The sequence below is a fragment of the Falco peregrinus genome, chromosome 5 (assembly GCF_023634155.1).
Source record: "Falco peregrinus isolate bFalPer1 chromosome 5, bFalPer1.pri, whole genome shotgun sequence".
NCBI classification, from domain to species: domain Eukaryota; kingdom Metazoa; phylum Chordata; class Aves; order Falconiformes; family Falconidae; genus Falco; species Falco peregrinus.
Window position 1 is genome coordinate 65,247,566 of NC_073725.1, and position 21,981 is coordinate 65,269,546.

Sequence of the window (21,981 nt, forward strand, 5' to 3'; positions counted from 1 at the left end):
GAGTTTTTCATTGAAATCATAGTTTTCAAGAATCATCTTGAAAAGCAGTGGGGTAGTTGTCACTATGCAGTTAACTGAATGGGGCTATACATCTGTATTTTCTGTCCTTTACTGTGTTGCACGTATACAGTGTTAGTAAAAATCATAAATGGGTTATTGGAGACTGATTTCGACTGGTTGCTTTTTTTAATAGAAAACACTATTGTTTCTAGGGTTTCTATGTTGCATTGCGCCTTGTAGCATGTGCACAGAATGGCCATGATGTTAACCTGAGCAGTCTAAACTTGACTGTGCCACCTCCTAAATTTGTAAGTAATATAGAACTATATGTATGTGTTATATGAGAACTAAGGTTTCAGTTGGAATGCTGGAATAGTTTTCTGTTCCATAAATGTAATGGTTCTGAGACTTCAGGCTGCTGTCAGACTATTACTTAAGACAACTGTGGTCATGGCAGCCATAGTCCTGTCTTCCTGAGCAATATGTACAAGCTCCTTCCTGGACTGCAAAACTGGTTCAAGTTTAACTACAGTCAGCTTGTTCAGGAAGCTGATGTGGCTCAACTCTGGATTTATGAAAAAAGAAAAATAACAAAAGATTATTTTGGGGCTAGGTCAACAGGAGTGTGTAGTAAAAGGCATGACTGCAGCTTTGCCTGCAGTAGCTGCTCTGCAGCCTCCTTTGCTTGTTTTAGTTCTGTGTTTGGGTACCTAATGCCCCTAATGCCTTTACCAAAGTGCTATAATAGTATAAATCAGTATGGCTTCTTGTTTTATTTGGGTACACGTGCAGCCTTTTTTTCTTTTTTTCAGTGTAGTTAGGCTTCATGTCTATAACCATCTCTTAAAGTGATTAGTAAGGATTAGAGACAGAAGACTGTGTATTTTTATATAGATACGTATAAATTAAAAATTTCTTTTATTCTTAGCATGACACTAGCAGTCCTTTGCTGATCGCACCACCTTCAACAGAGACTCACTGGGCTGTTAGGGTAAGTGTAAAAGACAACACATTCCATCCATTCTTTAGAAGTAAATGTCTTCCTTGTCTGTAATTTTCCCAGTGAGAGAATTTTGTATCAAACATATTTCCCACTTCGGAAGTCCTCCCTTTCTGATGACAGATTTGTGCACAATAGAGAATATTGAGCTGTAGTTTGAAAAAAGTATTAAACAAGCCTTTGACAACCCCTGGTGTGATGTTTTTAAGACACAATGAATTTTAATCTTCTGCCTGGATTCCTTCCAGAATCCTAGTAGTAGGCACTTTCATGTTTGTATAAAGGAACCCCACTGAGAACAGCAAAGCATTTCACCAAATCCATTCTGAAGTATTAATTTAAAGCTTGAGTTCATATGTTCTAATTGGTATTCAGTGATAACACACAATATATAGCACTGGAAAAAAACAATTTTCGATACATTTGTGGCGATATTTGTATTGAGTTGATTTTTGAACGCAAACATTTTCCAAAGGGTAGACGTTTAATAAAATAATTTCTAATGCTGATGTTTTGGGGGGGTGTTTTTTGTACTTTTTTTTAAAGTGCATGTTTTACTTCAAAGTGGGAAGCAAATTATTTGGAAATAATAGTTTTTGATTCTACAGAGTTTGTCAAAGTTTGTTTAAAACCTGGTCAGCAGTGTTTTAATCAGGATGCATTGTCTTGTTAGAACACTACAGAGACACATCTTGTATGCTGCATGTTAAAATCACTTAGCTATCATAACCTTAGCTTTGAAATTAAACTCCTAAATACAGCTCTGTGGGGTTTACAGTTAAATAACAGCATGGTTGGCGCTTGCAAGAAAGCTTGGAAATTTACAATGAATATATTACTGACCAGTCTTTATTTCTTGCAAGATCTCATTTTCAACACTCACACAGGCACACTTTTTTACTTATTCAGGCTATTTCTTACCAACTAGGTGGAAGAAAAAGCAAAGTTTGATGGTATTTTTGAAAGCCTTTTGCCAGTAAATGGTTTACTTTCAGGAGACAAAGTAAAACCAGTACTGATGAATTCAAAGCTACCTCTTGATATCCTAGGAAGGGTAAGTATGTTGTTTAGTTTTAGCCATTCTCTATTTAGCTTCTTGTAGTTGCAGTGTTAAATAGTTAAATGTAAGTTAACAACATAGATCAGTTTTTGGCTGAGGTTTTAGATTGAGTGCATGCTGTAAAGCAGGAACATTAAGTGCACTCTGAAATCTTCCACTTAGAGGTAAGAATAATAGTAGTAATTTGGGCCCTAGAGTAGATTGGCTTCATTATCTCTGTATTCATTTTAAGAGCTGAAAATTTTGATTTTGATTGTTTAAAAACAAGAAAAAGCTCTCCTAAACCACAATAGCTTTTATAACATTATATTCCGCTGTTTTGTCATTTTTCCAAATGCAAGTTATTAGACATACCATTAAATCTATGCACTGTTTGTGCAAGAGAACACTTTAAAACATCCTAATTTATAGTAGCTGTCAAATTGTCATGTATTTCTTTTCATGTATATTTACAAATACTTCGGAGATCTGAGCTTAATGCATCCATTGCATATTTGCAAGGGAAGCAAACCTTAAATTATTTTTCTGCTTCCATTTAAAATAACATATTCTTTAATGTTTTGCATATTGCTGGGACTGAGAATGAATACATTCTAGATAAGAGATGTATCTGCGTTACATACTTTCATCTCTTTAGGAAGAACTGCCTCTTTCTCTATGTTATCTAAAAAATTTAAGTATGACTTGTTTTAATTCTGTGCTTGAATATTGTGAAGTACTCTGTCTTGAAAGGCTTTTTATTTTGTCTTGTTATTGTCATGACAGAAACTTGAGAAGCTTTTTCCTGTTTCAGAAGGGTTTGCAGACAGGATAGGGTACTGAGGAAAAGGCAAAGGACTCATCAGCTAGCTTAAATTTGTACAGGGGTCCAGTGATAAAGCTGGGAGTAGAGTTCAGATGATTGAGCTTCCATCTTAGCTTTCCATTTGCTCTACTCTACAATCTCCAAGTCCTATTGATGATTAAATGGTGCTAGCTGATGGCTGAATATTAGAGTACACAAAGTCTTTTATCCTTCTAAATCTCCTGCAAGTTTTGTTGACTGCACCTGACCTAATAATGAACTGAAATTGATAGATGCCTAAATTCTGTCCTATGGAAAATTTGGGGGGGTGGATGTATTTTTTTGACTAAAAATTAAAACTAGAAATCTAAGAATGGAATGCAAATTAGAAATTTACTGACTTTTTTCTAAAACATTTTAACTTTCTTCTAAGACAAACTTGGACAATCGGATAGCCCATACCCTCCACACAATTCTGAAGGCCACCTTGGGATGTTTTTAGTCAGGTTGATGACTCCATAACTGCAAAATAGAAAGATGAAAAAAACTGCCTGTGTTGCGTCCAGAGTATGTTAGAGCCAGTGTTGATTCACATTGCCAGAAAACTCTAATCCAGTCTGTTTCATCAGAGAATGTTTAGCTAGGTCTAATGTAACTAATACAATCTTCTCAAAAAGGAGTCTTTAGAGGGCATGCTTAATATGATGGTGATTAACATGAAAAGCACAAAATTTAACTTGTTCTCCAAATCATTATGTTTGTCATAATTGCTGTAGGTCTGGGATCTCAGTGATATTGATAAAGATGGTCACCTGGACAGAGATGAATTTGCTGTGGTAGGTTGCTTTAAATTCTCAGTTCACAGTGTGTCTGCTAGAGCAAATCACTCTATTTTTTCTGAAGAGCTTTGCAGCTTTCTCTGCTACAGTCGCCTGTTCTAATCTAAATTATTCACATGGTTCTATTAAATGATCTCTCTCAAATCCATCTACTGACTCTTGGCTGTCATCAAGATTAAACTTTTTGGAATTACTTTCATAATTATCTGCTCTGCTTTACATCTCTAATCTTACTGTCTTTGTTTTACTAATATGTGAATGACTGACACTGGAAAATCGTGTTGCTTTTTCTTCTAATTATTAATGGTATCTGACCTTTTTGCCTTTGCAGGCAATGCATTTGGTGTATAGAGCTCTTGAGAAGGAGCCAGTTCCTTCACTATTACCCCCTTCTCTCATACCACCTTCTAAAAGAAAGAAGACACCTGTCTTTCCTGGTGCAGTTCCTGTTCTCCCTGCAAGTCCTCCACCAAAAGACAGCCTCCGTTCTACCCCATCTCATGGTAGTGTCAACAGTCTGAACAGCACAGGGAGTTTGTCTCCTAAGCACAGCATCAAACAAGCACAGGTACAAATCTTTTTTTTCTCTGCTCCCACCCCCACACCCCCCTGCTTTTTTGTTTTGTATCAGTAAACTGCAGGAAAAAATAAAACTGCTTTTTGATTTCTGCTTCATGTGAGCACTTTCTGAAAATGTGTTTGTTGTTGGATGATTTGGGTGGAGGGAATGAAGTCAGAATGGTAAGACTTGAAAGAACAGAAGAAGAGTGAATTTTAGTCAGAGTGACCATGAGGTAGCAAATCTTACGGGGAATCTTCACTTTTCATAGAAAGTGAAACCATAGAAATGTTTTATTCGTGTATCTGCTTTATACCAAAGAAATAATTAATCTACCTTCTAAAGCTTCTGTATTACTAGCATGAGGACTTAGTATGGCCACTTGGGTCCATATTTCCAAAGAATGAATTCTTTTCAACTAGTGAATAGCTGTTTATCAGTATTTATAATTCAGATAAAAAGTATTAAGCTAAAACATTCATGGGAAAAGGGGAGATACCTCGTTAACAAACAGATTTGATTGTGCAAGATGTTCAGTGCATGCATCTGAATAATGTCATATATACTCAGTGTATTGATAAAAACTGTTTATCTTCCTTTGAAACACAAAATTTTGTTTTACAGCCATCTGTGAATTGGGTAGTGCCAATGTCTGAAAAAGTGCGATACGATGAAATTTTCTTAAAAACAGACACAGACATGGATGGTTTTGTGAGTGGCCAAGAAGTTAAGGACATTTTTATGCATTCAGGTCTGTCTCAGAATCTCCTAGCACATATATGGTAAGAATTCCCTAGCAGCTGTATTTTTGTAACTTGCTGATCTGGGAAGTCAGATTATCCAGCCAGAACTGTGATCCTAACATTAAAAACAAACAAACAAAAAAAAAAACGCAAACCCAACCTCTTTTACTTGTCCTATTTGCTGCACTGCAATGTGTAGGCTGTATGGAAAAAGAAGGGAAAAATAAATACTTGCTTTGCTTTTCTGGGAAAGGGATATAGGTCAGTCTGAATTGCAGTTGTTTTTTTAAGTTTTAGTGCTCTAAATATTTTCTCAGAGTAGCGATCTTCTATTCAGTTAAATATGTCTAATAAAATACTGCTCTGTTTATGGAACTCTTTCACTAGAATAAGCAAGCTCTGATGAGTCTGAATCAAAAGAAAATTGCATGCATGTGTGTATTTCAGGCCTCTTGGTCGAGGAGAAATAAGCTTTCCTTGTTTATAAGTGTGATCTATTTTTTACCAGGGCTTTGGCAGACACAAGACAGATGGGAAAGCTAAGCAAAGATCAGTTTGCACTAGCAATGTATCTCATACAACAGAAGGTCAGTAAAGGGATTGATCCTCCACAAACATTGTCCCCCGATATGATCCCTCCCACAGAGAGGAACACTCCTATACAGGTAAGTCATTGATTATTTGTAGATAATATTGAGCTTTGAAAGGAATGGGCTTTGAGTATTAATTGTGTACTTTTTTTTTTTTTTTTGGTAAATTGGTAAAGAATTGCCAGTTATTTTTTTCTTATCTCCTCTTACAAAATTCTTTAACATTTGGAAATATAAATAATTTTTTAACAACACAGGACAGTAAGTAAAGGAAAACGCATAGAATATTCCATAAATAAAGGAATAACAACACTGTGAAAAGTCTAGCATGAAAAACACTCCTTTGTTACAGAGAAGGTTGGTAGTTTTTTTTAACTACAGGGAGTTGTTAAAAGCTGGTTTAGTAGCCTGTCCCTGACTCTGATCAGTACCGAATTCCTCCCAAGAAAATGTAAAATTTTTTTGATGGCTGGATGAAGAGTGATGACTTCCTAGGTTCTGGGAATTGGTGGTTGATTCATCCCACGTAGCATGACAGTCCATAGTCCTGTATCCATCACTGTTAATATCATTTTACTGGAGCAGTTAATTTTTACTGAACCCTGCTTTGTTCCTTTTCTCAGTAGTGTGTTAGTGGATTTCTGAAAATTAAATATACTTCTGTCATGTTAACATATTAATCTTTTCTATAAATGATATAGTATTTTCCCTTATATTTTTTATTTCCCTAACCAGAAGGCTTTTGAGCATTAAATATATTTTAGTTGTTGCTGTTGCTCTGGTCCTTTTAAGGTTTTTCCTATATCCTTTTTCTATAGACTTTGTCAGGTTACTTGACCTCTGTAGGAACTGAGATCTCAGCACTAACAGAAATGCGTCGTGTGAGTAATTGTAACATCCAAAAGAATGCAAATTCATTTATGTAGCTACTGGTAACTTTTTAAAAGTTTTTATTTCTACACCTTCTCCTGTTCATTTGCTCTTGTTTTCTGTGACATTTGTTCTTGGCATGATGATAATGTCACAGTAGTGTGAAGTTACCAGTGTTGGCTCTTGACCCGGTGATACTGCTTCCTTCAACAATTTGAGATACATTGGTCTGTCAAGAAGTTTTGACAGGCAACTCAGCGTTGGCATATTAAATTTACTCATGTACCAGTTCCCTGAAGCTGTGGGCAATAAATTTACATTGGTGCAAGAGCTTTAAGCTTCCCATTACTTTCAGTTCATTGTATCTTTTTTTTCATATACTGTGTTTTTAGCTGAATATAACATGAAATAAACTGTATGCTACTGTGGACATAAAAGTAGTTTTCTGTTGCTGCGGAACAAAGATGTGTATTATCCTAACCAATGCAGCAGCTCACTTTAACATTTCATAATCATAGTGGGTAACACCTTATTACAACCCTGTACAGCATACAGTACAGATCTCTCAGAAAATCTCTATCTGATCTGAAAAGATAGAAGTGATATTAGAAGCTTTTGATTTGCTAGATTGAAGAATTAGTCTGGATTGTTGTTTATGATTACTTAATGGCATATTAACAAAAGAAATGCTCACCCAGAAGTGAGGACTTAATTAACTTATTTAAACTGTATATTCACCTATTGTTTCCTAAAAGAGTCACATTTTACTGTGCTATCTGTTTGTGGTTTGTTGGTTGGGTTCTTGGGGTTTTTTTTTGTATTGGATAAAGCCAAACTTTCTGTGGTTATCACAGCAATCTCAAAATGAGCAAAGCAAGCAAACTGTACTTTATTCTTTTTTAAATGCTATTTAAAAATGATAGGTCTCCTGATTTGTCATACTAGCTGTGAGTTCAGTGTTCCAGTTTTTGCTCATTTGCAGTGATTTTTTTTTTTTTTCAGAGAACTAGTAATCCGTTTTATAATACTGACAAATTTTGTATCAAAGGCTGAGATCCTTTCTTAAAAACTTCTAATGACAATTTTCTTGTCTAAAAGCAAGGGCTATCCTCTGCATCTTCCCTGATCTACACCTGAATGGCTTAGAAATGACCTGCAGGAAATTGGATATAATTGCAGAAATTGGCATTAATTTGTGGCAGGGCTCAAGAAGACTGAAATCACAGTCTGATTTCATTAAATTCCCTGAAACTTTGCTACTGACTACAGAAGAGGTGTTCTTTTAGGTTTTGAATTTTAATTCCACCATTGCCTGCAGTTTATTTTTTGACATTGTGCATGTCCTTTAACCGCTGTGTATTTTAACTACCCCATCTCTTCAATGGCATAGAGAAAATTTTCCTGTGTCACTGGCAGAATTGTGTGGCATGCTCAGAGGTTGCTGCATGATATGTTGATGTCTCCCTTAGAATTTTGCAAATACATATAACGAGGATTGTGTCCACCTTTGTTACATCTTCTGTTACAATTTGCATGTTAATAGACAGTTTCATTCTTAACAGGATAGTTCAAGTTCCGTTGGATCAGGAGAATTCACAGGTGTGAAGGAACTGGATGATATTAGTCAAGAAATTGCACAGCTGCAGAGGTAATAGTTGTGGACAATTAAAAAAAATCTTGGAGTAGGAGAACCAATTAAGTATATAGTACTTAATGTCCCTTACTTTTTGTTTTCTTGTAGTCAGTTTATCATTACTTGTCACTGAAGTTGGTGGCAAACATCCCAATGATACCCTACAGTTAGCCAGTTACATAAAGCCAGCCTGGATTCTACCGGATGACTTCAGGAGATTATGGAACAGATAGTATTTTTTGTGGAGTAATTGATTTGTGTACACGTTACTGCTTTGAAGAATATGTTAGGATATGGGTTAGCATTTTTGGCTGCATGGTGTTTCCAGAATAATATTTAATTGATTTTTGCATGTGTGTTGTATAGTTTTAACTAATTGTGAATACATGTGCTTTTTTATCTTGCAGGGAAAAATATTCACTAGAGCAGGACATTAGGGAAAAGGAAGAATCAATCAGACAGAAAACCAACGAAGTCCAGGTAAAAACTCTTTTTATCATTATTAGTTCTCATTTTAATCTAAAGTAATATACAAGGAATTAAGCATTCTTTCTTCTATCTTTCCTAATGTCGCTTCTTTCCTCATCTTGCTTCTTTCCTCCTTTCATGGGATTTTCCTCTAACTTACAGAAGGATCTTTATTTTTCTGTTCTCCATCAGAAATATTTTCTTCTGATGCTGGTTAATACAAACAGAAGATGGTATGTGAACAGTTTAAATGTCTTTTTTGTTAGTTCTTGGCTAACACTGTAATTTAAGAGAACATTGTTCAAAGAGTATTAGTTTTGATAATTAGGATAGCTCAATTACATGTGCTCTGTGTCCCAGTCTCTCCATCTCCTGGGCACTGATTTGTTTCCTGATGTCTCATGCAAGTTCCTGCATAAACAAGATGTATGCATGCAGGGAGTAGCCTGTATGACTTCAAAAATCTTTTGGATATTGCTAGGCTGTTCATCTGTGGTAATCATTCCTGTAAGACCACAGCTAAATGTAAGTTACAAACTGTGGAATTTTCCTCAGGAGCTGCAAAATGATTTAGACAGGGAGACGAGTAACTTGCAAGAGCTAGAGGCTCAGAAACAAGATGCACAAGACCGCCTGGATGAAATGGACCAGCAGAAAGCCAAACTGAAAGATATGCTGAATGATGTAAGGCAGAAATGTCAGGAAGAAACACAGGTGGTGAGTGTATGTTAATTCTGGATGTGCTCAAGAGTATTGTGTCTTTTGTTGAAGGAAATGCTCTTTATTTAATGAATAAGCTTGCTTTGTTTATTCATTTTTACCATAAATAGCAATTTCCACACAAATACAGAGGTCAAGAAAGGATTTTGCTAACCTGAATAGCTTTCATAATGGTCTTATATGGGGGGTTGAACCAGGTGATTTCCAGGAGTCCTTTTCTACATAGTTAGTGCATATTTTGATCACTGTGAACCTCATAGCTATTCTGAATTAAGTGGGTTTTCAGGGAGATACAGTTGCCAATGTAGCTAGCACGTTGCCTTAATGTAGAAACTCGATGTGTAAGGTCATGTAGGAAAGTGTATAAGGTAAGTCACATGTAACTGTGTAGTTTTAACTCTGATAAGAGTTAAAAATCAACTTTATAATACTTGATGAATGTTTGAATGGAAAAGGAGCCAAGTTATGAAAACTACTTTTACCTTTAAAATCATTACCTCTATAATTAGTATTTCTGTGATTTAAAATACTAGTATTACTTGGGTTTATTGCATGTCCGATGTGCTTTCATCAAGGATTTTGTGTACCATCGTATGAAGAAGCATGCAGTTCTTCATATTAAGTTCTTGTTATCTTACTTCACAGTTGATAGGTTGCTTTACAACTTTATATTATTTATTATAAATTCATAATTACTGAGTTGCATTTATTTCAAATTTCACTCTGTTTTTTTTTAACTTTTGTTTCAGATTTCATCACTAAAAATGCAGATTCAATCTCAGGAATCAGATTTAAAATTACAGGAAGATGACCTTAATAGAGCAAAAGCAGAGCTGAATCGTCTCCAGCAAGAAGAGACTCAGCTAGAGCAGAGTATCCAGGCTGGAAAAGTGCAACTTGAAACAATAATCAAATCTTTAAAATCAACACAGGAAGAAATAAACCAGGTATTCGCTGTAGTTCATACAACTTCTTTTTTTGCTTCTTGAAAGGCTGAGTTGAACATCACCTAAAAAGGTTATTTTTCAGAAGGGGGGGCAGGGAAACGGTTCATCTAATTGTTTGACTGGTGCTTAGTAGGTTAATTCCCAGTTTGTCAGGTAAAGTTCAGCTCGGGGCAGGGGAATGCAGCTGCCTACCAACCATGTTTAACAGCAATGCAGGAATGACAGTGTTACTGAATGTGTAACTTACTAAAGCATTTTTCTGTGTTTAGGCAAGAAGTAAACTTTCTCAACTTCAAGAGAGTCATCAAGAAGTCAATAAGAATATAGAAGAATATAATGAGGCTCTCAATGGGATTCATGGTGGTAGTCTGACAAATTTAGCAGACATAAGTGAAGGCCTTGGGCAGATGGAAAGAAGTAATTATGGAGCTACGGTAAAAAAAAATAACTGTTTTTTAGTGTATTTTACAGTCATTAGGTTTGTGACTTACACCTAATCTGAAATAATTACTATGTTTGTTTAGTTGGCTTTTGGTACGTTAGCAAATATTGTGGTCCCTGCGAAGGAGCAATCTCCAGTGCAAGGCAGGGCAAAAATGTTAATGCCAGTGGAAAGCCTAATTTTTAAGCTTTGGGTTAGACCTTGGCTAGGATTTTGTGCCTGTGTAAACTGTAACAGTATGGGCATGTAAGCAAACTGTAATTATAGAAAGGAAGAGGTAATGTTCTCTCCTGATTTGTAACCTGTCACACCTTTAGTCTTAGCAGGTAGGACTTATTTCCTATTCAGGTGTTCTGCTTTTTTCTTGGATGTTCTCCAGTTTACCAAGGTGACGCCTTCTCTTGCTGTGAACTTCTCTTTAATCATGTATTTTTTCTTATTTCCAAAAGAAGCTGTACAAATGTCTCCTTTGCAGTGAGCTATGTTTATTACTCATTTCAGTAAAAAACATATTCCCTTCCCAAAATACATATAGTTCTCTTCTGCTTAAGCAATTCTAGCATCATTTATCTCATTTATTATATTTTCTTTTAATCAGTATTTTTGCCAATTCATAAGATCTGTCAGGTTCTTAAAGACTTTTCCAGTCAATTTCTTTTGAGTATCAGTTGTTGATTTGGATATTTAACAATACGCTAAATCACAAGATTTTTATTATTTATTTTTTTAGTCTGATTCTTTGCTTAAATATACAAGTTGCATACTTGCTTGATTCTACTTGCACATATACTTGGTGCTTCCTCACTAGGGAAATGTATTTTCCAGGTCCTCGTAAGCACAGTATTTGCTATGGATTTAGTATGAAGTTAAATATATGTCATGTATAGTGTATTAATAAATATTAATCAGGCATAATACCTTTATGCCCTGCTGTACACTTTCTCTGTAAAAACAAAATGCTCAGAAGAAAAGTGTAGATTAAAACCAACAATACATTGAGATATGTGGTCTTAAAACACTTTAGTTTCTGTGCTTGCATGGCTTGCATAAACTTTGTTTAATTTCCAGTGGAAACTTCCAGATGCTTCTCTTGCAAAACCTAAGAATGACTTACTGGAAGAAAACTCCAGTATATGTTCATAGTAAATTTTTTAAACCATTGTGGCCCTTTCCTGTTTCTTAATTCTTCCTTCCTCTTTTTCCTCTCCCCACCTTCCTCCCTGCTGTTCTGGGAAGTATTAAGACTTCTTCATTTGCATCTTGTAAAAGGGCAAAAGAAATACGGTACCTTTCTAGTGTTGGAGTTGTTATTAGATACTTGCTATGTTAGAATTGAATGGCTTTGATTGTCAGTGGAGCCCTGTTGTACAGGTGCTGTACGCACATATGGCTGCTGTGGCAAGGACTGGTTTCATCGATAGGGACCCAAAACAGACGAAGGACAGGGAGGGGTATCATAGCTTGACAAAGCTGTAGGTTGGCCTCTGCTGACAATCCTCTCTATCGTCAAAATGTGGGGGTGACATTCTACCTGCTGCGTAGTGCTTTGTAATGTGAAATCAGTACTTGGAGCTTCAAGCTCAAGAATGAGTTAACAAGAAGCAATCTTGAGTATGACTGCTGAGTACTGATTTTTTGTATTTGTAGTCCACAAACGATTTGTGTATCCTTTCCTTTTAAATAACAGTCTTACCTGAATCTGAGCTGTAAAATAACTAGGAGAGAAGAATTTTTTGATAGTGTGATGGTTGGGCGTTTGGTTTGCTTTTGTTATTTAAGTATTTGAGGACTGAATGTATTAATATGAGAAACAGTTTAATCTTTTATTGTTGTATGTATTCTCTGTTAGCCTTGGGCTATGTATTTCTTTTTACTGTGTGATTGCTTCTGCTTAGAAGCCACGTACTCAGAAAGTTCTTTAGGAAGTAATTTTTAAGATCATTAAACAGGAGCCAGGATACCGTAGAATTTCTGCTAAATGGGTAACTGAGTTTTTTAATCATGGTAAGTTGCTGTAAAGATTTTCCTCTTAATTTTTAGGATGATCCATTTAAGAATAAAGCCTTGATGTTTACCAATAATTCACAAGAATTGCATACAGACCCATTCCAGTCAGAAGATCCTTTCAAATCTGATCCGTTTAAGGGAGCAGACCCTTTCAAAGGCAGTAAGTGATGAATGGCTTACCTGAGACCTTGAAGACCAATTGTTGAGTAAATGATGTTTTCACAAATTTTATCATCTTGCTAAATAGTGGATAAACCAAATTATTTTTCTATTCTGCATAGGTGATCCATTCCAGCATGATCCTTTTGCAGATCAACCACCTGCTCCAGCAGGTAAGAGCCCTTTTGATGACAGGACAGATGTGATATAAACAGTTTGTAGCCAAACACAAAGATTTCCAGGGTTGCCCTGGCTTCAGATTCTTGGTTTGCATGTGGGACTGTAGAAACCTGACAGGGTGTGCATTCAGGTTCAATATGTTAATAACATGCGTATAACTCTTTATTAAGTCCATAACCTTAATATAAACATGTACTTGTTCAGACTTAGTAAATACCTTGTTTAGAGAGGTATCTGGAAGTTAATCTGATTTACCAAATCGGTGTGTGTGTTTTATAAGAAAAATTGCATCATTGAGTATTAGGTCAAACATGGAATGGTTCATTATGGACTCTATAGATGCTACATTCTGTTTACCTTTTAATATTCCTCCTAGATCCATTTGGAGGTGATCCATTTAAGGAAAGTGACCCATTTTGTAGTTCTGCCCCTGAGGATTTCTTCAAGAAACAGGTGAAGAGTGACCCATTTACCTCAGATCCATTCACAAAACCCCCTGCTTTACCCTCAAAGGTCAGTAATTCTTAAATCTACACGTAATAGATTTCTTAACTATTGACAAGCTTATTGTCTGAAAGCTAGAAGGAACAAAATATCACTAAATATTTTTTTTCGAACTGATGGAGCACCATTATTTTTATTCTTAAAATTTCAGTATGGATTAAGGCAGGGGTCCTCAAACTACGGCCGTGGGCTGGATATGGCCCCCCAGGGTCCTCAATCCAGCCCCCGGTATTTACAGAACCCCCCTGCCCCCCCCCCCCCCCCCGGGGGGTGGGGGGGGAAACCAAGCAGCCACAGATGACTTCCTGCCACTTCATCCGTGCACCGGCCCCCTGCTTAAAAAGTTTGAGGACCCCTGGATTAAGGCAATCAGCAGTTTGTTCTTTTTAGTTCCGTGATAATGATCTATATTCACCTTGAAGATGGAGTTAGGTGGATTTTTCCCCACCACCACCCTCTGTTGGGAATTTCAAGCCACCAGCACCCACTCATTCACACTATTACCTCCATTCCATCAATGTTTCTATTTACGCGGTCACGTAGTGAATTGGATCAAGGAACTGATGTGGTTAAAGGATTACTGAGCCACCAACAGACAATAGAGCCAACACAGTGGAAGGACTGCACAGAACACGTTTGTCAAATGTATAGTCACAGTTCTTTAAGCTGTCCTTACGTGTATGTGTGTGTGTGTTTTTTGGGGGTAGGGTATGAATTTTTGTCTTGTTTTTTAGTTAATCCTTTCCCTCACCCTTAGGGCATTCATTGACTTTTGCCAACCAGATGTTGAAACAATATTACAGTATCAGTCAGTAGGAGGTTAGTTTGTCTTGCAGTATAGGTTTGTACTTAGGTAACAGCAGACTTTTCAAACTGAAGAGCAATTGTAAACACCACCTGTTTTTTTTTAAAAAAAACCTGATATACAGACTCTGAATTAATAATAATGTAAATTCCTGACTAGAATATTCAGTCTCTGTTGCTGAAAGACTGAATGCTTCTGGGTGTAATTTCTTATTTTGCCCTGGTAACAAATATTGCTTGTATTTCAGCATGATACAATTTTCACTTGAATGTGTTTCGCTTGTAGGTACTTGGTGTTTTGTTCAAGACTGTCAATAGCCAAATGGACTAGTAATGCAGATTTCATATAATCAGTCGGTTTTATCCTACTACATATGTCCACTGAACAGAGTGGTCTGAAACTGGAAATAATTTGTCTTAAAGCAAGAGACTGTGATATGCATCAAAAGACAAGTGCACGGTACATGAACAATAATTATGTGTATGTGTTCTTCTTTAGCCTGACCCTTTTGAAAGCAGTGATCCATTTACGTCTTCCAGTATCTCTTCAAAAGGTCCAGGTAAGAAGAAAAAATTTTCTCATGAAAATTAATTAGGAGCTATCTCTTTATGAAAGAAGAATCAAATGTAAAAGTTGAAAGTAAAGAAAGTATCTTGTGAACTGTTAGGAAATACATTGTGGTTCTGTTATGGATTAAGAAGATTAAGTCTTTGCATGCACTATATATGTCACTTCTGTCTTTTCTTCTTTTTTCTTTTCTTTCCTCCTCTGAACAACTGGTAGAAAACCTATTTTTTTATGGAATTCTCTTTTAACATTTCTTGCCGGGTCAAAATGCAAGTGCTTTTAAATCACCTGCCTAGTTTTGTACTTACTGCCATCAAGCATTCTTCGTAATTCTTAAGCATTATTTTAAATCGCACTTTTCCCGCCCCCGTATCTGTTTCAGATCCATTTGGAACACTAGATCCATTTGGAAGTGGCGCTTTCAGTAGCGGTGAAGGATTTGCAGACTTCAGTCAGATGTCAAAGGTAAAGGTTACAAGGAAAGCAGCTGTCCTTTTAAAAATGTATGTACAGGTACTTTTTTTTTTTAAGGGTATGAGACAATTGTAACCTTTCAGCTGACAACTCACTTTTGTTCATTTTTTTCTGAATAGCCTCGCCAGTTACATAGCAAAGCATTTTCCATCCATTTGAGGTATAGCAAAGTCTTACAAAGTCTGGTAGGTTCGGCAGAGATGAATCAACTTTTTGCAAACGTTTTCCGATATCAGTGGAGCATAAGAAATAACTTCTAGTTTTTACATATAAGAAAAGGTATTTGTTCCATATATATTAATATATTTCAGTGTCCAGCCTTCCTCTTAAGTCCTGCAATCTGCTTCTTGGATACTTCATCTCTTACAGTATCCTGAGTTGTCCTTAAATTTCTCCATGAGTACAGGGAACGAGAGGAAGGTGGAAAACCTTCCTATGGTGCGCTGGCATTCCATAGCTCTTAAACAGAATTGCTGTTTCCTTGGGTTTTTGGTATAAACTGAGCATATAGGGTTTTTCAAATAGAACTAGGTCCTTTCCTTGTCTGGATCCTGCCAGTCTCCTGTTAGCTCTCTGAGATGGAGTTTGGAATTGACAGTTGACATCAGTTGCCCAACTTTTTGCACTTAGTTCCACAATAATGCTTCGACATTGTAGAGTAAATGTTAGTTAGAAAATAGGTTATTGTATGCCTTTGACTAATTAAACTTCTTGTATTTAATTTCTAACTTTTCTTACTGGTTTTTGCGGGGGTTCAGCTTTCCACTAGGTGGCAGCAGTCTGTACAAATCCAGATGTGTTTGGCTGGAGTTAGAAGTTCTAGCAAAGGTCCGACTGTGAGCTTTAGCTTTGCCCACTGAATTCCTGTTTCTTCATTTCGGAATGATAAATTTCCCTGCACGGCATGAATTTTTGTGCCTTTTTTAATCAATAAGAGACTCCTTCAGAAGAGCCAGCTTGAATATAGGAAACATTAAACATATAGGAAACATTAAAAAGTTTGGGAATTTTACCTGAGCTTTTACAAAAAAGAGCTGTGTGTGACTTAAGAAGAGCTTGGAAAAAAGCTATCTGTTCTGCAGTCTACTATGTTTTTCCAGTTTCTGTCATGGCTCTGTTTATCAGAGTGAAGGACAGACTGTCGTATGACCGTTCATTGCTAAATAGTAAAAAGTAGAGGTTTGCTTCCTTTTATTTTTCTCATCAGCTTTTTGCTAGGACCAAAAGTTCTAGAAGTACTGAAGAGATTAAGGGCATAAGTACGTTTGAATGTTTGTGAAATCCTAGCACCTCTGTCAGTGGGCGTTAGCCTCTTACACCACTGACATAATTCTGTGAATCTGTCCTCATTTTTTGAAGTTAATGCTTTTACTTGAGTTAACTTGTAGGTTTCATGAAACAGCAGATATTCTACAATGTGCTTTACCTTCTTTTTCTCTTTTTTTTTTTTTTTTTTTTTTCTCCTCATGTAGTCAGTAGCTTCAGACCCCTTTGCCTCCTCTTTTGGAGGGATGGGATTCTCAGATGACCCTTTCAAAAGCAAATCAGACACACCAGCATTACCACCGAAGAAAAATGTCCCACCACGACCCAAGCCACCCAGTGGTAAGGATGTTTTCTTTTTTTAATAGTCAGTCCCCCCAAATTTCTGTGCATTTTTGGACACAAGGAGAAGTTGACAGTCTTCTGTCTCATTATCTTGTATTTCAACTATGGAGGAAGGTATGAGGTTATCCGTGAACTGGCAGAAATTGTCAGACTGGAGCTCTTCAGGCTGGAAAACAGATCATTAGGGAGTGGTATGACAGATCTGTAAAATGACTTGAAAATGTGAGTGAGAAAAACTGGGGGGGGGGGGGGAAGAATCTCTTTTCCAAGTGGGCAACAAATAGGATTAAATGGCGCCTTCAAAATAAAGAGGTTTGGTTTTATACAATACTCTGAATTTAGGATGTTGGGGATTTTTGCCAGAGAATATGGTGATTGGAAAAAAGTTTAAATTGGCTTTAAAAAGATCTAGATAATTCTTAGAAGAAAAACCCAACCAGGGCAATGGGGTCTACCAGTAGCCAAAGTACTCTTTCTGGCTCCTGTGTTGCTGAACATCTATCTACAAAGTAGTCTGAAGTATGGCTGTATCTTTACCTTGTTTTGTTGTTCTTCCTGAGGCATCTGCCACTAGATACTAACAAGAACAGGATACAGGGCTAGATAGACTTGTCCTGATCTGTCCAGGTATGATCATTCTTACAGTCTCGCATTGCTGCATTAATTATACAGTGTCTGAATGTACAGCTTGTTCCTGCTTCAAGTCCATTATGTATGGAAATTCTTAGAGATGCATGAATCTCCTGAACTGAAAGTAAGATCTCTCTTACTGGAGATTCAGCTTCTACTTGGTTGCCCTCCCTAGAGCTGATATTTAAAATAATTGAGATACCAGTGAAACTGTTTTAAGAACTGAAGCCGCTTAGAGCTGTTAAGTTGGAAGTCTCCTTTTAGCAGCAGTGGTATAGTTCAGTTAATACTGGCAGCAAACATGTAGTTGGCTCAAAAAAACCCCAAACAACTGAATTCTGCTTATGAATAGGCACATAATTTTGCACAGGCATGTGAGTCAACATCTAGTATGCTCATGTATCCACTGACAGTGTTAGGAAGCATAACACACAAAAAATGGATCCATTGTTAATGTCTCCCTGTCTACATGTGTGGATTGTCTACCTGTCTGCTGTTGCATTTTGGAGTGAAGCATGCAGCCTGCACCCATCCTGTTTATAACAGGTATTGTTGATCTGGCTGGTTTTGCAAACCAGTTATGCTAGAGCTAGCTCCTTGGAGAACGTGGAAAGAGCCTTCTATTACAGGGGTATCCTGAGGATGTTGTTAACTATCTGTAGACTGATCCAAGGATTGGAAAATACTATTTAATATGGTAAACTTGTAAGCAGGCCATTGCAGTAGCATTTATTTATTCCTATTACTATGATTTTATTGCTCAAGAGATGATGATGCACACTAAACCCCTGAATTCAAATGATGAGGTTCTGTGTAGGTGAGTATTGATGACAATGTGTCAGGAAATGCTCTAGGATTGTGGGAGAGTTCTTGAAGTGGCTGTTCCGTGCTTACTTGTGTAAATATCTTCTACTTTTGAGGTACTAGAGAGCCTTTAGTGATTAAAAACCCGCATAATATATAATGTTGACAAGTATCAACAAATGGGACACAAATAAAAGCAGAAATATAAAAGCTGAAGGTAATCTTATTTACCATTGTGGATGTTATTTTTCTTTATTTGGTTTTCAAGGAAAGTATGTAAGTGGCCATCTTTCTTTTTAAGAAATGTCTACATAAAATAATTTAGTGTTTAAAGGGCCCATGTAAAGTTGAACGAGTCAAACAAATACTAAATATACCTGTATTATCTCTTTCATGTGGTTTCTTTCTGTTTCTGGTTTGAAACATGATTATTCCTAGCAAATGCAGTGTAATGGTAGCAGCAAAGATGAGAAATAGATGTCATAGGATTGATTCACCTACATGGTGGTTTTGGATTTATGTCTCTTCCCTCTTTTATACATACTGAGCAATTTTGGAGAACATTAAGCTTTAATAATTTGTTTTGAATTTAGACGTGTGCACTCAGCCTTTTATCAGTCTGTTAAAAAAATTATTTAAATGTGCCTTCCCCTCTTCTTGGGAGACACATTTGTAAGGTTCGCTGCTCTACCAAAAGCAAATGTTGTTATGATAAAGTAGACTGAGGAGGAAACAAAGCAGGGTTTTTTTTTAAAGCAAATGAGCCTCATGTGCTTATGCAGTTATACTCCTCCCTTCCTTCCACAACTAAGGCAACCTTCAGTGGTTACTAAAAGCATGAGAAATTATATAGTAATATACTGCGATTCTAGCAAGAGATACAAGAGTTAGAAATGGGAACGCTGCTCAGAAAACAAACAACAGACAAGAAACTTCCGTTGTTTCGTACCTTTCTCATTGGTCTGTTTAATTAAAAAACAAGTGGGTGATAAAGATCTTGCTGAAGGATGAATAAATGCCAGTTGTTACCAGCCAAATCTGCAGTTTGCCTTTCTGTTCCCATTTCATACCCTTTTTAGTAAAACTGTCCTTTCTGTTGGTGGGGATTTTTAGTATTGAAAAGCACTTGTGTGGTTTCCTTGCATTTTGTTGGGCAGGTGCAATGAAGATCTAATATAAAGTTTTACTTGTCCTCAACGCTCAACAGTCAAGTAGAAAATACTAATGAGTATTTTTGCAGAGCAATGAAAGCAGCCTGATTTCCCAGGTAGTTGTTGGTTGTGGAAACTAGCAAAATGCACCAGGGATTGTTCCCAGTTCAGTGCTTTTCTATATGCAAAGCTTTTTAGTTGTGTGACATGCAAGTGTTGTTTGATCAATGCACCGAGGTATTGCAAGGTGTTCTGGACAATCAGGGGATGGGCAGTGTGCCACAGTTCCCATTTTGCCCACGTGTCTGTGTTTTGTCCAGCTGAACAAAGAGCTGTGCATCAGGACTTGCTTTTGCGCAGAGGCAGAGCAAACCCTCAGAGCCGAACATGGGGCCAGGGAAATGCTTCAGACATAGCTTCTCTTCACTGTTTAGTGAAGGGCAGCTTAAAAGGCTTTCAGATGTCCCTGGAAAGACCTGTAAAAGGAATGTGCAGTTCAGATTAGCTGCTCTCATATAAAGGCTCTGGAGACAGTCTTCATACCATGCTTAAGGGAACTTCTCTGCGACTGCCAGCTTTGCCAGTAGCAGGATTGCGTTGGGTAATCATTGGCCTTGTTAATCCTGACCTGTTTGCTGGCCACTTGTAAAGTGAGATCGGTTGGTTGTTCTAGTTGATTTGTTTGGGTTTAGTGGGTGTTTGGCTTTTTTCAAAGCTTGGACATTGGGAAGTAGCTATGATAGTTCAGTTCACAGCTGTCTGTGGTTATTACTATCTGGCAGGGATAGGCCAACTGCATGGCATGGATTAGACACCCTTGAGATCCTTATCTTTCCCTTCTCAAAAACTAAGGTTAAGAGAGGGGATGACAGTCATGAGATTATTTCATTAAAGTTGTATCTCAGGCTGGATCTCAAGCTTACAATTGTTCTGTTCTTCATAAATAATTTTTCTTCTTTCTCACTCCTTTTTGAACCAAAATCTTCAAGATCTTTTAGATGTCACAGTCTGAAATTGATCCTTGCTTGATCCAAGAGAAATTTCATGTTTGTTTTGCTGATTGAAGGCTCTATTGTGTTTTTCAACCTAACTATTTAAAGGTGAAGTGCAGAATCTTTAAAGAGAATTGGAGGAAGGCTAATAGATCAGTGAAGGAAAATGTAGAATGACAAGAAGGTGTTTCAGAAGCAGCAAGCCTGGATACCAGTATACATCAAAGCTCCAACATACCTGTTACATGCAAGGATTTGAAAAATCAGTATCTTTGTCCCTTAGCTGGTTTAAGATTCTCTGTTTAGGTTGAGTAAGATCAACTAAGGAAAAGCTCTTTAGCTCTTCTGACTGTACTGTTCTAATGAAAATCCCGAAGGGAGTATGTGCATGTGCTTTCTCTTGAGGAATGCATTCATAGTCTGTGAAGTTCCTAATGGATGTAAGATTTCATAGAGCTCTTCTAGGACTTAGGTGAAATTGATGTTCACCAGGTGGTACTGGAGAACTTAAAGGTTTCTTTGCAGCAAAGTGGAAGATTTTCTGTATTGATTGATGCTTTATCTTGAATATTGCTCAAAAAGCACCAAAAAATTATTAAGATATAAACATGCCTGTGCTTTGCATAATGGACTATGATAAACAGAAACCAAGACAATATTATTTACCTCTACTAACAAAAGTAATAGTGGTGTATATTGACAAACTTAACCAAAGGTGCCCTATGACAGAGATCTAGATTCCAGTGCAAATTATTTTCTGAAGCTGTCCTAAAACATAGCTAAGTTTGGTAGATTTGTAAGTACATTTTATTTTCTGTTATAGAGGATTACCTGTAGTGTTTAGCACTACTGAACTTCTGGTTGCTTTATATTTCTTAACGCTAGTTGAGTTTTGTAGGACTCTTGTGTAATTAAGATTAAAGTCTGGAAGAGCTGATACACTGAAACCTGTCAGTTAAAATGTTTTTTGTAGGTTCTCACAGATTAACCATTATGCTTTCTACCATGAGCTGCAGATTGAAATCAGTCAGAGTTCACCGCTAACTAGTTTCTAGGTAAAAGTTGTTGATTACAAAAAGAGAGAAACAGATTTTTTTTCTTTTTCTTTTTTTTTTTATTTTTTTTTAAAGTACAGGAAGTTGCTGTGTGGGTGTCAGTGATTGGGTTATAAGTAAAATTCAATGCTCTAGTGCTTTGATCGTGGGACCTACTGCTTTTGCCCCACCCTTACCACTTCCTTTAAATGCAGCACCATGCATTCCACATTGCGGTTATAACAGTACTGTTAACCAGTGATATTAGTGGAAGAACCTTCACCACTAACCAGTGTGTAACCTTCAACCTCTTCTAATTTTTTATTGCTTGCTTATAGTGGTTTTGACCTTCTTAACCTTGAAAGAATAAAAGTCCGAAAAGCACAGGAAAAAAACCATACTCTCCAGTTT

General features: G+C 36.8%; 1 protein-coding gene across 10 annotated transcripts in view; it reads left to right on the forward strand.

Moving 5' to 3' along the window:
- Positions 1–21,981, forward strand: part of EPS15L1 (epidermal growth factor receptor pathway substrate 15 like 1) — a 45,946-nt gene that overhangs the window by 6,379 nt on the left and 17,586 nt on the right. For 3 of the 10 annotated variants that reach the window (XM_055803902.1, XM_055803906.1, XM_055803899.1), the window contains 19 exons: positions 213–308; positions 929–991; positions 1,929–2,054; positions 3,621–3,680; positions 4,015–4,251; positions 4,867–5,024; positions 5,494–5,650; positions 6,394–6,456; positions 8,008–8,093; positions 8,486–8,558; positions 9,102–9,263; positions 10,016–10,213; positions 10,483–10,647; positions 12,696–12,822; positions 12,944–12,994; positions 13,378–13,514; positions 14,809–14,869; positions 15,260–15,342; positions 16,824–16,956. In XM_055803902.1, coding sequence (XP_055659877.1) covers positions 213–308; positions 929–991; positions 1,929–2,054; positions 3,621–3,680; positions 4,015–4,251; positions 4,867–5,024; positions 5,494–5,650; positions 6,394–6,456; positions 8,008–8,093; positions 8,486–8,558; positions 9,102–9,263; positions 10,016–10,213; positions 10,483–10,647; positions 12,696–12,822; positions 12,944–12,994; positions 13,378–13,514; positions 14,809–14,869; positions 15,260–15,342; positions 16,824–16,956 — 2,236 coding nt within the window. Of the gene's footprint in view, positions 1–212; positions 309–928; positions 992–1,909; positions 2,055–3,620; positions 3,681–4,014; positions 4,252–4,866; positions 5,025–5,493; positions 5,651–6,393; positions 6,457–8,007; positions 8,094–8,485; positions 8,559–9,101; positions 9,264–10,015; positions 10,214–10,482; positions 10,648–12,695; positions 12,823–12,943; positions 12,995–13,377; positions 13,515–14,808; positions 14,870–15,259; positions 15,343–16,823; positions 16,957–21,981 lie in introns of those variants that run through there. The other 7 variants (XM_055803903.1, XM_055803907.1, XM_055803901.1 and 4 more) reach the window with 5 other exon arrangements.